The sequence below is a fragment of the Pteropus medius genome, unplaced genomic scaffold, assembly GCF_902729225.1.
Source record: "Pteropus medius unplaced genomic scaffold, Ma_sr-lr_union100, whole genome shotgun sequence".
NCBI classification, from domain to species: domain Eukaryota; kingdom Metazoa; phylum Chordata; class Mammalia; order Chiroptera; family Pteropodidae; genus Pteropus; species Pteropus medius.
Window position 1 is genome coordinate 2,887,756 of NW_024345861.1, and position 18,669 is coordinate 2,906,424.

An 18,669-nucleotide genomic window follows, 5' to 3' on the forward strand; every position below is an offset into this window, starting at 1 on the left:
AAAAGTTAAACCTACTTGGTTGTAATTTCATATTTGTATGTGTGTGCATATTGCTCAATTGATTTCCAGATATTTTACTAGAGATTTTTGCTGCCATCTTTATAAGTGTGATCGGCCTATAAAAAAAGTCCCTTCTTGTTTTCTTACCCCATTTTGGAAGTAGATTATAGTAATCTCATAAAATGGTTCAGAAATGCTTCTTTCTATTCCTATATTCTGATATAGCTTAAAATAGATATTATCTCTTTTTTTTTTTAAATTTGGCGAAATACAGCTGTAAAATCATCTGGACCACTTTCAATGCCTTTAATTTGTATTCAGGCTTTCTGTTTCTTCTCAAGTCTATTTATTTTCCATAAAAAAAAAAAATTCTACTTTATCTAAGGTTTCAAACTTACTGGCATAAAGTTGTTCATAGCTCTCTCATTTATTTTTATATTTTAATCTTTAATGTTTATTTGTATCATTTTCTTTTTTCTTGTTTTACCTTGCCAGAGCTTTCTATATTTTATTATTCATGTTAAAGACACAAAGTTTGGTTTTGTTGATCTTCTCTATTGTTTCTTTGTTTCTAATTTCATTAACTTCTGCTCATACCTTTATTGTTTCCATCCTTCTGTTTATTTATACGCAGTCTTTTTTCTAATTTCTTGAGTTGGACACTTTATTATTCAATGATTTTCATTTGTTCTTCTTTTCAACTAAATGCATTTAAGGCTGTAATCTTTTTATGTTACTGTCTAAGCTGCATTTCGCAAGTTTTTGTGAACAGTATCTTCATTGTTATTCAGTTCCTGATTTCCTATATAATTTTTATGTAATCCATGCATTATTTTAAAGTGTGCTTTTAAAGAACACTTTTCTGTTTTTTTCTTTTGCTTTTTGTTTATTGATTTCTGACTTTAGTGCATTTTGCTAAAACATCATAATCTGTATGACACAGAATCTTTGTCATTTGTTGAGCCTTACATTGTGATCTAATATTTGTCAATTTTAGTGGATATCCCGTGTGTGTGTAAAAAGAATGTGTATTGCATAGTCATAGCTTTGGTGTTCTTTATATGTCCATTATATTAAAGTTGTTAATTTTACTATTCAAATTTTCTACATCCTCACTAATTTTTTATCTTCTTATAATTGATTGTGAAATTTCCATCTCGTCAGTTTGTCAGTTTTGCTTTATATATCTTAAAGCTATATTTTCTTACAGGGTCTGGATCTTTACATTTTCCTGGTGAATTATTCCTTTTTCATTAGATAATGACTCTCTTTATCCATAATAATACTTTATGCCTTGAAACCTGATTTGTCTGATAATGTTATAGCTGCATCAAGTTTCTCTTGATTGGTACTTTTATAGAATGCCTTTTTCCTTTTACTACTAATTTTTCTGTATTAGTGTGTTTCTGTACATCACTCATTAACAGAAAGAACATAACTAGATTTTCTTTTCCACTCAGTCCCAGAGTCTCTTTTTTAAATTGCAAGTTTAATTTGTTTTTATTCACTGGAATTATTCATGTTTGGATTTTTATCTTATAATCATCTTTTGTGTCTCCTATTTACAATATTGATTTTTTTCTTTATCTTTTCCTCTCTTTCTGCTTTTTCTTTGATTGTCTTAGTTATATTTATTTTTCCCCTCTTCTAATTAGGAAGTTATATGTTCTGTTCTTTTGATCATTTAATTTCTTAACATTTTATTATAACTCATATACAGAAAAGTACAAAAGTCATACAAAAGTACAAGTCAAAAGTACAGCTCAATGAGTTATGCAAGTATGAAACACCTGTTAACCACCATCCAAGTCAAAATATAGGCTACTACCCACAGAAGCCTCCTTGTGCCCCTCCCTAATTATTACTCCCTCATTCCTACCTCCCCAAGGTAACTATTGTGACTTCTAATACTTGCCTGCTTCTGAAAATTTTATTAATGGAATCTTACAGTGTGTATGATTTTGTATCTGATTTCTTTCATTCAACATTATTTTGAGAGAATTCATCCATAGTATGGCACATAATATAGATCATTCATTTTCATTGTGATATATTATTTCTTCACAAGATTACCACAATTGATTATCTATTCTATTGTTGATGGATATTTGAGGTGTTTTCAGTTGTTTTTGCCTGTACATGCATTCTACTTTGAACACTTTTATACATAGCTTTTGTTGAACATTTGCTAGCTTGCACTACTGTTGAGTAAGTACTGACAAGTAGAATTGCTGAGCCACAGAATATATGTATATCAAACTTTAGCAGATAATGTCAAAGAGTTTTCCAAACTGGTTGTACCAACTTATACAATCAATCTATAGTGTATGAGATTTTCAATTCACACTGTCTCCAACATTTATTTTCAGTCTATTAGATTTTAATCATTCTTGTGGGTGCGTGGTAATATTTTATTGTTATTTATTTTGTATCTCCCCAATAAGTAGTGATGTTCAGCTTGTTTCCATATGTTTTTGTACATTTAGATATCCCGTTTGTAAAGTATCTCTTCTGGTCTCTTGCTCATTCGTAATTTTGATGTAGTCCAATTTATTAATTTTTGTCTTTATGGTTAGTATTTCGTGTATGGTTTAAGAAATGTTTTTTTTCTGCTGTAAGATCATGAAATAGTTTTTTTTTATGTTGTGTTCTAGAAGTTTTATCAGTTTATGTTTACTACATTCTATCTGAAATTTATTTTGTGTATGGAGTGAAGTAGAGATAATTTTTTTTCTAAAAGATATTCAATTTCCCAGAATCATTTAACTTATAACAGTAGTCATTTCCCACTTGCTTGCAGTGTCACTTTTACCATAAATCAAGTATTTTTATATGTTTAGGACTCTATTTATTCTCATTGGTCTACTCACCATTGTGCCAATACACACTGTCTATCTAAATCAACTTAGCTTTACAATAAATCTTGCAATTAGCTAGAGTATTTCTTCTTGCCTTATTCTCCTTCTTTCTTTAGCTCATCAATATTTACACAACATGTACACACACACACACATTAAAACTGCTGAGATATTTATTGAGATTGCATTAATCTGCAGAACAATTTAGGGAAAATTTGCATTTTTAATTTTGTGGGTTTTAGTTCATGAATATGGTATAGCTTTCCATTTATCCAGATGTTCTCTAATTGCACTCATAACCTTTCATAGTTTTTCAGTGTTTTGCAAAAATTTTGTTAAACTTATTACCAGGTATACAACACTGTGATGCTGTCGTAAATGCTGTTTTTACACTTTCTCATTGTTTGTCGTTATATAAAGAAGTAACTTTTAAAATATATATTAGCCTAGTATCTAGAGATCTTGCTAAATTCACATATTTTAATAATCTATAATAGATTCTTTTGTAGTTTGTACATGCACAATCCTATCTTTAAATAATAATGGTTTTATTCATTCTCGTTGATTTTTATAATTTTTTTTTCTTTTTCTTACGTTATTGCACTGGCTAAGACCTGTAGAATTATGTTGTAGAGAAGTGATGTTCATAGCCATCTTTGCTTAAATATTCCATATCTTTTCTGATTTGTTGTCTGCCTCTTCCATCAGTTAATGAAAAAGGGGGACATTAAGGTCTGTATGATTGTGAATTTGTCTTTTTCTCTTTTTTGTTCCTTTAATTTTACTTCATATATTTAGCTTGATGTTTTCTTCAGTATTGGAAATTTCTTAGCCATTATCTAGTCAAAATTTTTTTCTGTACCTCTGAGACTGACAAAAGCTTTACCCAGCCTCTGAGTCTTTCAGCTGCCTCTTCCAGAATCAGTGGACACTTCTAGAGGAAAAGCATCCATAAATGTCAGACTCACCTATCTCAGTTTTCTTTATCTCTTGGAACTTGGCCCAATAATTATTTACTCTTTTGTGAACTCCAGTAACATCTATCAGATTTTTAAATACATTTTGTCTAGATATTCTAGTTCTCATCAGAAGAAAATAGTAAAAATTTCTTAGGTCACAATTACTAGAAATGGAATTCCACCGTTAAATTTTTAGATGCATACTTGACAAAGTATCTCTTAACCTAACTACTGAAAAATACAGGCTTTAGAAATATTTCACTCAAGGCACTCCATCACCACACATATTATTATTAAGTAGCATTTTATTTTAATATTATTTTCTAACCATTGAATTTTTTTATTATTATTATTATTATTATTATTATTATTATTATCATCATTATCATTATTAACTTAGTCAGTGCTTTCTTGTTATCTCTCTGGGATAGTGGACAGTTTATTAGTCTCCACACTGATATTTCAGCTTTTCATGGGTCCTTGCTTTCTGCAGGTGTTTCTGTCCATCTCCCCATCTTAACTGGTCTAAAGAACTCATCTCTTTAACTTTTGTGGACATAAATACCCAAGCCTTTAGTTATTACTGGGAATAATAACACCTCAAGGCTGCTAGAGGGTTAACTTGTATATTTACATATTTGGCTGTTAGCATCCTTTTTGCTTCTGGCACTTGAGAATTTCTGTCTTGTGAGCTAAGGCATGAAATTTTAAAAATTATTACATTATGCTCAGCATTTCTAAGGGTTTATATTGGGATGGTTTAAAGATAGCCTAGTTTGCTATTTTGCTGGTACCCTTCATCTAGTCCTATTACTTTTTAGGAAATCACCAGAATGATATACTCCTCTATGCCTAAAATTTATAGTTGTATAAAGCAATATATATGAAATGTTTACCTCTGATTGTTTTAGTTAGCTCTGATCTAATTGGCTGTGATAAATTTAACTCTTTAATATTAGAAAGGCCCTTTCAGATCAGCTTTTAGTATTGTAGGGGAAGCCATTATGGGAGTATTATTACAATCTCAGGTTCACTACAAGACCTGAAATTACAAATCCAGATTATCAATCAGAGATTCAGAACCAAGATAAGAGAGTAAGTGCTATTTCAAGATCAACCTACTCATGCTACCATTTATTAGGCCAAGTCTCCTCCCCGCCACTTTTTTTGTCTTTTCTGGGTCCTGGACTTTTCTTATAGCCTGGTGATCCCACACACTGTTTTTCATTCACATTCACTCTTTCCATTCACCCATTCCAATCTTGCTTTACAACTACCACTTTATCAATACAGCTTTTCTTAAAGTCATCCACAATTTCCATATTGATAAATCCAATGGATACTTCTCCGCTCATGTCTCACTGGACCTATCAGCAATATTATACAGGTAACTACTCCTTTCTTCTTGAAACTGTATCCCTTTCTAACTTTAGTTATACCACAATGTCCTGGATTCCCTATCACTTACTGTCTTCTTTTTCCAAATCTCCTTTGATGGTTCTTCTTTCTCTACATTATCTTTAAATCATGGGGTATCTTAGAGCTCATTCCTGAGACTTTTCTATTCTTTGTTCTTTAAGATATCTTCCAGTTCCATGCTTTTAAATATCACCTATATGCTAATGATTGCTAATTTCATATCTCCAACCTTAGCCTGTCAAATTTATATATCCTACTATTTAATTGACATCTTCATCTGGCTATCTATACATTATCTCAAAGTTAATCTGTTTGATATTCCACCTTTATCCTACCTTCATCCTTTCTCATTTCATTAATGACAGCATTATCCACCCACTTATTTAAGCCAAAACTTTTATATTTCCTTTTCCTTCATTCCCCATATCCAATATTGAGAAAGAAATTCTGTTAGTTCTACCTTCAAAATATATCTCAGGCCTGTCCAATGGCCTTATGAGATATAAATGTTATTAAGAGAGCATGTTAATAATTAGCCTAATACAACTTTTACATAGAGGAATCTATTTCAGATCCACTCTTCTTTCTATCATACCTTGACTCTCAAAGAATACTCTTGAATGAATTGGTGAACAAACTGATCTAGATAGTAATAAAATCCATAGAGTAGAAACCTCTGTTGCATATAAAGAGCATTGTTACATGTAATATATGGTAATATTGATATCACATGTCAATACTTCTTACTTTATAAAACCAGTTTCAGAATTTAAGACTATAGAAGATAGACAACTTGGCTTCTAAAACACCCTCTTTTTTCTTCAAGTATGTATGGCCAATTGTACCCAAAACCTATTGCATTCTTTCTATTGCATTCCTTCTATAGGTTTTTATCCCCCTTCTCTTCCTCCAGTGAGGGTATGTGATCAAGAAAAAGACTTGCCAAAATTTTATTTTGGCTTCTCTACTTAATAATTTCATTAATAATCAATAGTTCTCAACAAAATGTCAAAAAGACAGAGGAAAGAACCTCAGCAGAGCCAGTATACACCTTAATGATATAGACTAAATATGGAGTGACATTTTGAGATAAGAAGACTGTATTTTAACCAACTAGGAGTCATTTTCAATGCTTAAAATAAATGCAACTATTGTTAGTATGATCAAGGAAACCAGTTGATTAGCAACATTGGCAGCTTTACCTTTTGTATATGAAGAATTCTATCAGAAAGTTATTTTTCCAATTGTAGAACCTCTCTTCTTGAATGAAGTTAGGGTATTATTTTACTGTGTGTGTGTGTCCCCACACCCAGTGATTTCTTGTAGTGTCATAAAATCCTTGTAACATTATTTATGATCTTAATGAATTTTTAGTGAAACTCACTTGACATTTATTTGGCATTGACTTTATTTCTGAGCCTTGAATGCCATTATCATCTTATGGACTTCTCAAAATCAATTTGACTTAGAGACTTAACTATCTTTTTTATAGAGTTCCTTATATGTTCACTCAAATGCTAGAGGACTTTCATGACATTTTGGTAATTCTAATGATTTTGAGACATAGTAGACTCTGGTTTTAATAAAATGTGTAAATGTATCTTCTTTGAATTCCTTACAGAGCTCTGTACCATGGAGTGTGGTAGCCATGGAGTCTGCTCAAGAGGAATTTGCCAATGTGAAGAAGGATGGGTAGGACCAACATGTGAAGAACGCTCCTGTCATTCTCACTGTGCCGAGCATGGCCAATGCAAAGATGGAAAATGTGAGTGTAGCCCTGGATGGGAGGGCGACCACTGCACAATTGGTAAGTACCACCATACTTTGAACAAAGTAAATTGGATTAATTGAAAAAGTAAATGCTGTCTATTGAGTCAATCACAGGCTTTTCATAGAATTTGAGATTAGAGGAGAGAAGAAGGCAGAGGGTTAACCATAAGTTTGAAAGTTTCATTAACTGGGACATTTCCTCTTTTGTTGACAATATCTTACTTATTTTTTGTGCCATTTCCTTTCTGGTTTCTTCACTATTCCTTTTATTTTCTGCTTTCAAGTACTTTGAGTTACTCAAAAGGAAAGATGACACATCGGAATAAACTGTCATTAGTTAATAAAATAAAACTTTTGTTGTGAAGGTAACATTCACTGCCCACTTTTCGTTTTGAAAGCATAAGTTGTTTCAATTGAAAGCACTTAGAGGAGATTTAATTAAATAGGACAACTTTAACAGGGGCCATTTGATAGCATTAAGGGCTATTTTCAATGTATATGAGGAAGACGCTCCAGACCTACCATCAATAGAACAGCTGTGTTGAATTGTTCATTGGGTTGCGTAGAGAGTTTGTACCAAGGAATCCACCCCTTCTCATTCCTTGTCACCAATTTCACTAATTATTAGGATGCTGCTTAGAAAAACAGTCTGGGTATGAGAAAGCCTATATAATAATTAATCTTTCACATGGTCTTTACACTATAAAAACACTAATAATAATGAACATTTCAGTTTTAAAATACTTTATTTTTCTGAAAAAATCAAAGCCCTTGGCACATACACATATCTGCCGCAAAGGTTTTCTGTATATTCAGAGGGACAGGTACAATCCACACTGTTAAGCTAAAGAAAGTGAGTCACAGAGTATTACAGTAGCATTCCATGGCACACAGAAAATTCATTCAGAGCAAAGACATGCATGAGCCTCTGGATTCCCAATTTGTTGTTTGTGGGTTTTTCCCCAACTAGACTATACTACAGCTTCCATTTTTAGGTGAAGATATTTTGTTATAATGGTTAGAAACCGCCAAAATGATGTATAATACATAACACAAATATATATATATATATATATATATATATATATATATATATATATAAAATACATAAAATTTTAATAAATTGCATTGTTACTCTGCTAAAGATACAGTAAGTCTTATTTTCTGACTGTGGAAAATATTTAAGATTCATTAAAAAGGCGTTGAGGGATAAGATTCAGATGCAGCCTAAGTAACTACATTCCTGCACTACAGTAAGTTTATTGCCTTCACATAAGAGGATTTAAATATTGTGATGATTAGCAGAGGTGGTTACTCCAGAACACCCTTCTAAAGATATTATTATTAATAAGAAGTTCAAGCTAGTGCTCTTTCACAAGTTATTACTGAAACGTAAAAATGCAGTTCTTATAATTTTAATGAAATATGACACATTTTTAGGAAGCCTAATAGAGTTTCTTGCAGGGAAGCCATTAATATCTTTCCCACAGAAACTATTATTCACAAACTACACAGGCCAGTGTACCAACTTTTGAGCTGCCAGACATTCAGCAATTCACAGTTTGCTGTTCTTCCAGGCAACAGATGGTAAACCTTTAGTATATGTTGTATAGCTTTGATCTTCCAGAAATTCATTTAATCACTCTTTCCCCCTCCCCCCAACCTTTTTAGCTCACTACCTAGATGCTGTACGAGGTAAGATTTTTCTTACTAGTTTTATAACATAAAAATATTTTAAACAGAAAGTATGCATGTGGGAAAGAAAGAGTCAGTGTTTGGGGTTTTTTTTTTAATCTCCTTTTACTTCTGGCAATCTTAAGTGTAATATTGTCAAGTTCGTGCTATGATAGTCAGACTAAAAATTAATTTGTTTTTACAACATCCAAAAATCATTTTTGTGGTAACATGTAATGGATTGACAAGCAGTTTTAAGAACTAGTTTTCCTTGTCTTTGAGGTGTGTGTGTGTGTGTGTGTGTGTGTGTAACAGACAGGTAATCATTAAATTACCTAGGTTTAGGTAGACAGTCTAACTTTTTTTTTTAACAAAACAATATAGCTCCAAATCCATGTACAGTATCCTTACAAGGTCGGAAGAATTATCCCCCACTAAGTACTCCCCTTCCCACAAGGATCTGCCTTTGATAGAGACAGTAAGGGTTTTTTTGTTGTTGTTGTTGAATATCCTGGTGCCTTTCATTACCTCAGCCTCAGGAGGTTGAATACATTCCAAATTATCCCTAAATTATTTTATTCTTTGTATGTCCATGAGAATGGAACTAGATAAATGGAACTACATAAATTCCTTTTTTAAACCTATGTATATTCATCTTGTACCACTTCTTGAGGAATACATATATACATATATATATATATGTATTCCTCATTGTGCAACAATAAAACTATTAGAAAATATTAGAAAATTTTCAGAAAGTTGATTCCTTAACAATGCAGTATAACTATTTATATAGCATTTACATTGTATTGGGTATTATAAGTAATCTAAAGATGATATAAAGTATATGGAAGGTTCTGCATAGGTTATATGCAAATACTATACCATTTTGTATAAGAGAGTTGAGCACCTACGGATTTTGGTATCTGCAGGGGGTCCTGGAACCAATTCTCCACAGATGCCAAGGAACAAGAATGTCTATAATCTTTTCATATTTTCCAACAGCCATCTGTCACTTTATTTTAGTTTTTTCTTCCTCTGGCCTGTTAATAGTTGCTTGGAAAACCATTTAGAAGGAACACTGCATTACATCTACAAATTAAAAAAAAAAACATTCTTTTACTCTTTATACTTAAAGAATTTTCTTACAAAGAAAATGAGAAAAATATTATTTGGACTATCTCTAGTAAAATCCAGATATGGTCCTGTATTGCTACTTGGAAAATTTCCAGAAGCTCTATGCCATTATTATTGTCTCTGTTCAACTGCCCACCAAACATTTGACACATGCACAGTTGCCCTTTGGGATAGCCTAACTCTGAACTACTAGTAGAAAAAGTAGGGCATCCCTGAGAAATTAAGTCTAAATAAAGCCCATCGTCAGTGTTTGTGGTTTATCAATAGACAGAAGTCATTTAAGCATTAAAATTTCCTCTTGACAACTTACCCAGTTATTCCCTAGAATTCTGAAAGTCTAAATTTGGCATGCATTAATTCCATAAACATTTGTTGAGCACTTATTATAGACATAATATTATACTAGCTTCAGAGAGAGATACCAGAGTAGTAAAAAATTTAAAACTTAGCCCTAAGATTAATAATAATCTTGAAGAGAAAAGCTGAAGAGATGTAAAGCAACTGCAGTGATTTCTTTGGTGCCATAAGGGCAAACACTTAATGGTATCATCTGAACTGTACGCAAACATACCTAACTCCTAAAGCCATGCATCTCAAGGGAAAAATCCACACAGACTAGTTGTTGAGGGAAGTTTCTCTTCACAGAAACTGCTGTCTTTTCCCAATTTATCGACCATAACTAGATATAATATTATCCATACGGTTTTGATCGACATGAGGAAATAAGTTTTTCAAAAAGAAACGAAAAACATTTCTTGTCCCCAGCATAGTTTTTATCCTATCTGAACCAGAGATTGGTAATTGGGGTTAGCATTAATAATGCTTAATGCTCTCTCTAAGGAAAAGCACAGCAGAGTAAGGAATAACAAGTTCCCTGGAAAGTTTTGATAAGCAAGCAAGCTCCTTTTCCATTTATTCAACACCTCATCTGAATGGAGTTCAGATGATTAGTTGCTTCTCTATAGAGAGACATATGTTGTTGGCCACTTCCATTCTGATGTCTCCAAGATTGTTACTCTCTGCTGTCCTTTCAGATGGTTGCCCAGGCCTCTGCTTTGGAAATGGGCGATGTACCCTGGATCAAAATGGATGGCACTGTGTGTGTCAGGTGGGTTGGAGTGGGACAGGCTGCAATGTTGTCATGGAAATGCTGTGTGGAGATAACTTGGACAATGATGGAGGTGAGTCATTTATAAAATGTTCTTATGAGGAAGGAATAGCCCAACCTCTAGCACAGTGATGACCAATCTGGCTAAGAGTGAAAATTAGGAATCCTTAGTATATACAATACTATTTTTAAAACTCAATTTATAGGAAATTTGCTATTATCAGGCAATATTCCAAACTCTTTACATGATTATATCTCACTTAATTCTCACAACAACACTATGAGGTATAGATACTGTTTTTCCCTATTTATAGATGGGAAAATCAATGTTTGGAGTGGGATTGGTAAATTACTTTTCCAAGGTCACACAGCTAGAAAGTAACATAGCTAAGATTCCAATTCAGGGCTTTATGACTTCAGAGTCTCTTTTCTTAGCTACCACCACCATGCTGCCTCCCGTACCTATGATATTTACTATACCAAATTAAATCAGCATACCCATGTCCAAATTGTCAGATGCTAGTGTAGCTTTCACTATATACAATGTGAAATGATTTTCTTTGTTATTAGCTACTTAGAGCTCCTTCTTGTGTCGCTACCTTTTAGTAGTACTATGTATATCTTTCAAAGGACACAGGCATCAAGACAATTCAGAGCAGATTTTTTTTATATTTAATTCAAGTCCTGCACACAATGTTTGAAAAGCCATATGTGGCTCTAAGGCCTCAAGGTAACCACTTCTATTTTATTTTATTTTATTTTATTTTTTATCACTTCTCTTTTAGCCAAGCAAACAAAATCATTTAATACATTGTACAATTGGGCCTCAAAACAGCACAAATCACCTCTGAATGAGCCTGAAATTGACAAATCTTCACGTTCCAATTACTTTCTACTCAAGGAAACATAAAATTAACAGAAAGTTTTCTTTCTAAGTTTTGTATATTAGCTTAAAATAAGGTATATTATTAAATTTGACTCCTCAGGTTTCTATACTGCTTGGACAGTTATATAACTTGTCATATGAATCCAAACATGGGGCTTAAATTATTAAGGTAGCAATCCTAGTTAAAGCACTAAATTGAATGTAAGAGTTTTCTCCTTAATCCTCCTGGCTAGCAGTTCACCTTAAAAAGTTATAAGGCCTTAATGAATTTTAAGTAAAAACAACTTAATGATTAAGAGCACAAGACACTGAAGTTAGACTTTCTGGGCTGAAATACTAGCTCTGCTGTATACTTACTGGCTGTGTGATTTGGAAAGAGTTTCTTGATATCTCTGTGCTTAAATTTTCTTATCTCCAAAATGGGGCTGATAATAATATTGACTGTCTAATAGCATTATCATAAGTATTAAATACGATAATTCACGATAAACTATACCACTACCCCAACCTACCCACAAACATACACATACAATAAACTTAGGATAGCAGACCATTTTCTAAAGAGACTGTTTACTGCCTATCTAAAATGAAAATTTTGCTTGGGAAGCCAGAGTAAAATTTTCAATTAAATGTTACACTGATCAACTATTTACTTGACTTTTATGGCCCTCCAAGACTCATATTCACTTTCCTTTACTTCCTTTTCATTATGTGCTCCTTTACTTGGTGAGCCTTCTCCTCTACACCCTCATTCTCTGTCCATCATTTAAGTCCTAACTCAAGCTATATCTCCCATGAAAACTCTGACATCCACTACCCCAATGTCCTATGGTGCTTATCATATGCACCATACAATTAAGCACTTAATTATATTCTGTCTATATAGTTTTCTTGTTGCATGTTAAGCATGACCCAGAGTCCAGAGTTGTATGCCAGTATAATCACTAAAAATATTAACTCACTTGTATTTGGAGTTTACTCTGTACTTTATGTGAATTATCTCATTTAATTCCCATGAGATAGAACTATTAGCACCACTTTACAAATTAGGAAACTGAGGCACAGAAATTAAATAAGTTGCTCAAGAATATATAACAAAGAAACGATAGAGCCAGGGTGTAAATCTAGGTTGTCTGCCTCATTGCAAAAAGGATTTATGGTACTAATAAAGATTTCTCAGTTGATGTATTGATTAAAAGTTTATGTTCAGAAAATATATTAACAACCTATGCAATTATAACTTCTGATTCAGTTAGGGTTGAGCCAAAATAAGATTCTTGCCCTAATAAAGTTCAGCCCGATAAAAATGATTGAATATTAATTATCAAGCATTTTTTATGGACTCAGGGTCACCTCAAGGCAGCCAGAAATGTTTAACGAATGGATGAATTAAATATTAATGGATTAATGAATTATCAATTCTCAGTATTTGTGGTATACATGGATACAAAAGATATAGAAGATTTTGCTCAATGTGTATTAACTTCTGAAGATTTCTTTAAAACTGTGTATCTTTGTGGGAATCAAAAATTAAAGACCCTGATATGGGTTCAGTGTATTTTTTTATATTTCTTTAGGAAGTATGAGAGAAATCTCTTTGAGAGTTCCATATACTATGTTTTCTCTTTAGTAGGATTAAGATGATATTGATTGTAATTGTAGATTCAAATCTGCCTTGAGATGGAAAGATGGATTAAATAACCTCTGAAAGCCCCATGACTAATGTTTTGGACAATAATTCTATTTTTATACTGTTTAAATATTATCCCTAAAAATATGTTAAATGTCCTTCATTTGGTGACCTCAGCTTTCCAGCTAACCAGAATGGCTGGATTCATTTAATTGAATATGACTAATTATTAATATTTGCATACTTGTTTGTGCATGGGTGTATGTGTGTGTACATTTTAATTAAATCGGGAAGTGCCATTTGATTCTTTTGGGGAAAAGTGGTCCTAATTTTAAAAATGTAAATCTTAAGAAATCTTCCCAATTAAAAATATTACTTTCAAGCAGTTGCTTCAAGTGGCTGCTCCCTGATTACTCCATATTATAGCTGATACTTAAAGAGTGGCTAGGTTTTCTGCATTCTAATAAGCTTTGAGTACTCATTTTTATTGTTCCTACTTCCTGCAGCTTTGACTTTACTTATACTGTGATTCAATGCATTGCAACTCTTTAACTAATTGGGCTGCATAGAATATGTGGGTAACACAGCTGGTCTAGGAGCTACCAAAGAGTGCCTTGAACAGTAAAAATAGAACAGAGAACAAATAACCTTTGGATTTTTTTCTTCACATGCAAGAAAAGTAAAGGTATCTATATATCGTATATGTAAGAACTAATTACTTTAATAATCACAAACCTATCAAATGCCTTGACCTCATTTATTCCTTTAGTCTACAAGCACCTACCATGTGCATGCCCCTGTGCTTGGAGGAGGTGACTTAACATTATGGTGACTACATTTTCATGTGTTAATCATGTATCTTGATTTCGCATTCAGGAAAATATGATTATTACACATTACATGCACATATAAATTGACATAAGAAGAAAAGATTAGACATTATATTAACAGAATCAAAATAGCTAAAATAAAGACTAGTAAGAGCAATCTAGAACTATCAGATGTTAAAGAATATTTTAAAGCTATGATAATTAAAACAAAGTGGTAGTGATATAAGAAAGGACAGATCAATATAACTGAATAAAAGCTCTGGAACACACCACATAAAATTTAGCATATAATAAACCAGCATCAAAAATCAGTGGGGAGGCTTCCAGTCAAAATTATGGAGTAGGTAAATTCTGTGCTTGCCTCCTCTCACAGCCACATCAAAATTGCAACTAAACTACAGAATAGTCATCACTGGGCGTCGTCTGAAGTCTAGTTGAACAGAAGGCATACAACTGGTGACAGACATAATAGGCTACTTCCAGACTGGTAGGAGGAGATCGAGACACAAAACAGGCTGGTCCCATACCCACATGTGGTGGTTGAGAATTGGGAGAGATTTCTCAGCTGAAGAGGGATCCCCGGGAGAGTGAGGGGTCCTGGCCACACATCGGGCTCCCCAGCCCACGGTTCCAGTGCCAGGAAGAAAAGACCCCACAACCTCTGCTGTGAAAACCAGTGGAAATTGAGGTAGAGTGAGACAAAGGGCGGAGGGAGCGGCAGACTTTCCTCCTAAGGGGCCCATGCGGGGACTTAACTTGGTGATGGACTCACTCCCTCTGAGCTCCAGTGCTGGAGCGGCAGTTCAAAAGGCACCAGAAACATATGGGAAGGAGCTGAATTTTCTGGCTTCAGGCCGAGGGCTGGAAGGGCAGCTTTCTCCAAGACAGAAGTGCTGGGAGAGAGCATTGTTCCTTTGTTGAGCTTTTCCCCACCCAGTTTGCAGACCCAGGCAGGTGCCATATCTGAGTCTCTATCAAGGTATCTAACACTGGTCACCGGGCCCTGGTGACTCACTGATACCCCACCTAACCCAATGTATGGGCCCATCAAAGCTGCTTCCAGTGTATTTTCCATACAAACAGCCTGTTTTGGCTCATGCAATGGACTTTCCTGAAATTTATCAAAAGCTAACAAAACCTAAACAAGTAGCATCTGCCCTCAGTGTGATCTGTACCTCTTTCTGAGCAGCACCAAGCACTAGTGGCAGCTGGCCTCAGTTTGTGGCTTGGCCTCTCCAGGCAATTCCAAGCCCAGAATGAGTGGTGGTCATCTGCAGATTGCTTAGTGGCTCATGCCAATGGCTTCAAGCAGGGCACAGACTGCAGCTGAACTTGGCCTGTGGGAGGTCCCCTCCCAGGAGGCTCCATACTGCACGGCTGGTGGCCAACTACAGTCTAAGCTAGAGTACCACCCAGGATCACATCTAAAGATAACACACATAAAGGGAAGACAGGGCAGGCACCAGAGCCCTGCTAAAGTTAATCCTGCTCTGTAGGATCAGCCCTTGCACAACAACTCCTCCACTGATCACAGCCAATCAGCCTGAGAATCAATTCCTCACATTGATGAGCCAAAAGCAGCCCACCAAGCTCAACTACAACAAGAGGGCACACACAACCCATATAAGAGACAACCTGGAGCACTTTTGACCAGTGAAGTTTATACCATTAGGCCCCTCAGCATACCTACTTTATAAGGCCACTATACTAAGACCAGGAGACATAGCAGCCCTACCTAATACATAGAAACAAACAGAGGGAGGCAGCCAAATTGGGGAGACAAAAAAACATTTCCCAAATGAAAGAACAGAACAAAGTTCCAGAAAAGGAACTAAACAACATGGAGACGATCTATCAGATGCAGAGTTCAAAACACTGGTTATCAGGATGCTCAATGAACTAAGCAGAATAGTAGATGAATTCAGTGAAATATTAACAGAGAGATAGAAAACATAAAAACAAAGATAAAAAACATAACAAAGAAACAGTCAAAAATGAAGAACACAATAACTAAAATGAAAACTATATTAGAAGGAATCAGCAGTTGATTAGATGAAGCAGAGGATCAAATCAGCAATTTAGAAGATAAGGTAGCAGAACACACCAAATCAGAACAGCAACAAGAAAAAATAATCTAAAACTGAAGATAGTTTAAGGGGCCTCTGGGACAGCATAAAGTATACCGATATTTGCATCATAGCAATATCAGAAGAAGGAAGAGAGCAAGGAATTAAAAACCTGTTTCAACAAATAGTGACTGAAAACTTCCTTAACTTGGTGAAGGAAACAGACATACAAGCCTGGGAAGTGCAAAGTCCCAAACAACATAACCCCAAAGAGGCCAAGACCAAGACACATCATAACTAAAACGCCAAAGATTAAAGGCAAAGAGATAATCTTAACAGCAGCAAGAGAAAAGCAGTTAGTTATCTACAAAGGAGCACCCATAAGACTATAAACTGATTTCTCAACAGAAAATTTGAAGGCCAGAAGGGATTTGCATGAAATATTCTAAGTGATGAAAAATGAGTACCTACAAACAAGATGACTCTACCCAGCAAAGCTATCATTTAGAATTGAAGGACAGATAAAGGGATTCCCAAATAAGAAAAAAAAAAGCTAAAGGAGTTCATTACCAACAAGCCAGTATTACAGCAAATGTTAATAGGACTTCTTTAAGAAGAAAAAAGGAAAAAAGGAAAAAAGATTAAAAAAATATGAATAATAAAATGGTAATAACTATCAACAATACTTTAAATCTAAATAGATTCAATTCTTCCAATCAAAAGATGGGGTGGATGAATGGATAAGAAAATAAGACCTTTACATATGCTGCCTACAAGAGACCCACCTGAGACTGAAAGACACTCACGGACTGAAAGTAAAGGGATGAAAAAAAAGATGTTTCGAGAAAATGGAAAGGAACGAAAAAACTGGGGTACCAATACTTATACCAGAAAAACATAGAATTTAAAACAAAGACTATCAAGAGACAAAGAAGGACCCCGTTATCCCATTAATGGATATTTATCTGAAGAAACCCAAAACACTAATTTGAGGGAACATGAGGATCCATGTGTTCATTGCAGCATTATGTAAGTAGCCAAGAGAAACACGGCGGAGTGAGCGATATCCCCAGATATCTCCCCTTGAAACAACAATAAGCTAAACACCTAAAACTCAACAAAAAACACCAAATGTGCATACAGGAACGTCTGAGCAAGGGATCTGCGAATAAGAGCTACCAGGAATTGAAAACACAACTAGATCAGCAGAATGAGTTATTTTTAGCAAGGAACTGAAACCCTTAAAAAGAACCGTCTAGAACTTCTGGAGAGGAAGAACACACTGAAGAGAAGAAGAATGAAATAGCAACCTTGTAAAACAGAGTCGACCAAATGGAGGAAAGGATCCATGACTTTGAAGACAGAAATCTAGAAATAAATCGGAAGAAGATAGAAACCGAAGAATGAAAAATAATAAAAGAGAAATGCAAGAAGTAGCTGGTATCATCAGGAAAGGAAATATAAGAATAATGGGCAGTCTCAAAGACGAGGAAAAGGAACAAGGATTAGAAAGCATTTTCAGACAAATAGTTGATGAGAATTTCCCAAATCTATGGAATGAACTGGATCTTGGAATTCAGGAAGTCAACAGAACACCCAAATATCTCAACCCCAAAAGGCTTTCTCCAGGAGACATTGTATTAAAGTTATCAAAAATCAATGACAAAGATAGAATTCTCAGGGCAGGCAGGGAGAAGAAAACAGTAACTTATAAAGGAAAACCCATTAGATTATCCTCAGACTTCTCAGTGCAAACTTTACAAGCCAGAAAGGAATGGAATCAAATATTTAAACTATTACGTGAAAGGAACTACCAGCCTAGAATAATGTATCCAGCTAAGCTCTCCTTTAGATATGAAGGAGAAATTAAGACCTTTGCAGACATACACAAATTGAGAGAATTCTCCACTACAAGGCCTGCATTAAAGGAAATACTGAGAGGGGTCAGCCTAATTGAAACAAAATGACAAAAAAATACATAACTATGAATAGGCTGACTAGAAGACAGATAGATGCAGAGGAGTGCAACCCTTATTAAGAACAGGGCATTATAAACTTAATAAGAAAAGACTTGTTATTGCAAGATAGTAATGAACATTGAGTGTAGCTAAGGACAAATTGAGATTACAATGGCAGAAAAGGGGAGAATTTAAAGATCCAAATTCACAAAAGAGAATGGAAAAAAGACACATGCAGGAGAAAATGGACGAATATATGTACATAACTATCACCTACATATTCATAAAGATTCAGAACTGAAGTATATAACATGAAGGAAGAAGGATTAGAGGGAAAATCCACAAAACACAAACAAAATTAAAAAAAAAAAAAA

At 34.2% G+C, this 18,669-nt stretch overlaps 1 protein-coding gene across 1 annotated transcript in view; it reads left to right on the forward strand.

The window, feature by feature from the left end:
- The window catches only part of TENM1 (teneurin transmembrane protein 1), a 1,050,723-nt gene that overhangs the window by 781,925 nt on the left and 250,129 nt on the right, over positions 1-18,669 (forward strand). Inside the window, exons 16-18 of the mRNA XM_039874688.1 lie at positions 6,858-7,043; positions 8,678-8,701; positions 10,852-10,998. Of these exons, the coding sequence (XP_039730622.1) occupies positions 6,858-7,043; positions 8,678-8,701; positions 10,852-10,998 (357 nt within the window). The remainder of the gene's footprint in view (positions 1-6,857; positions 7,044-8,677; positions 8,702-10,851; positions 10,999-18,669) is intronic.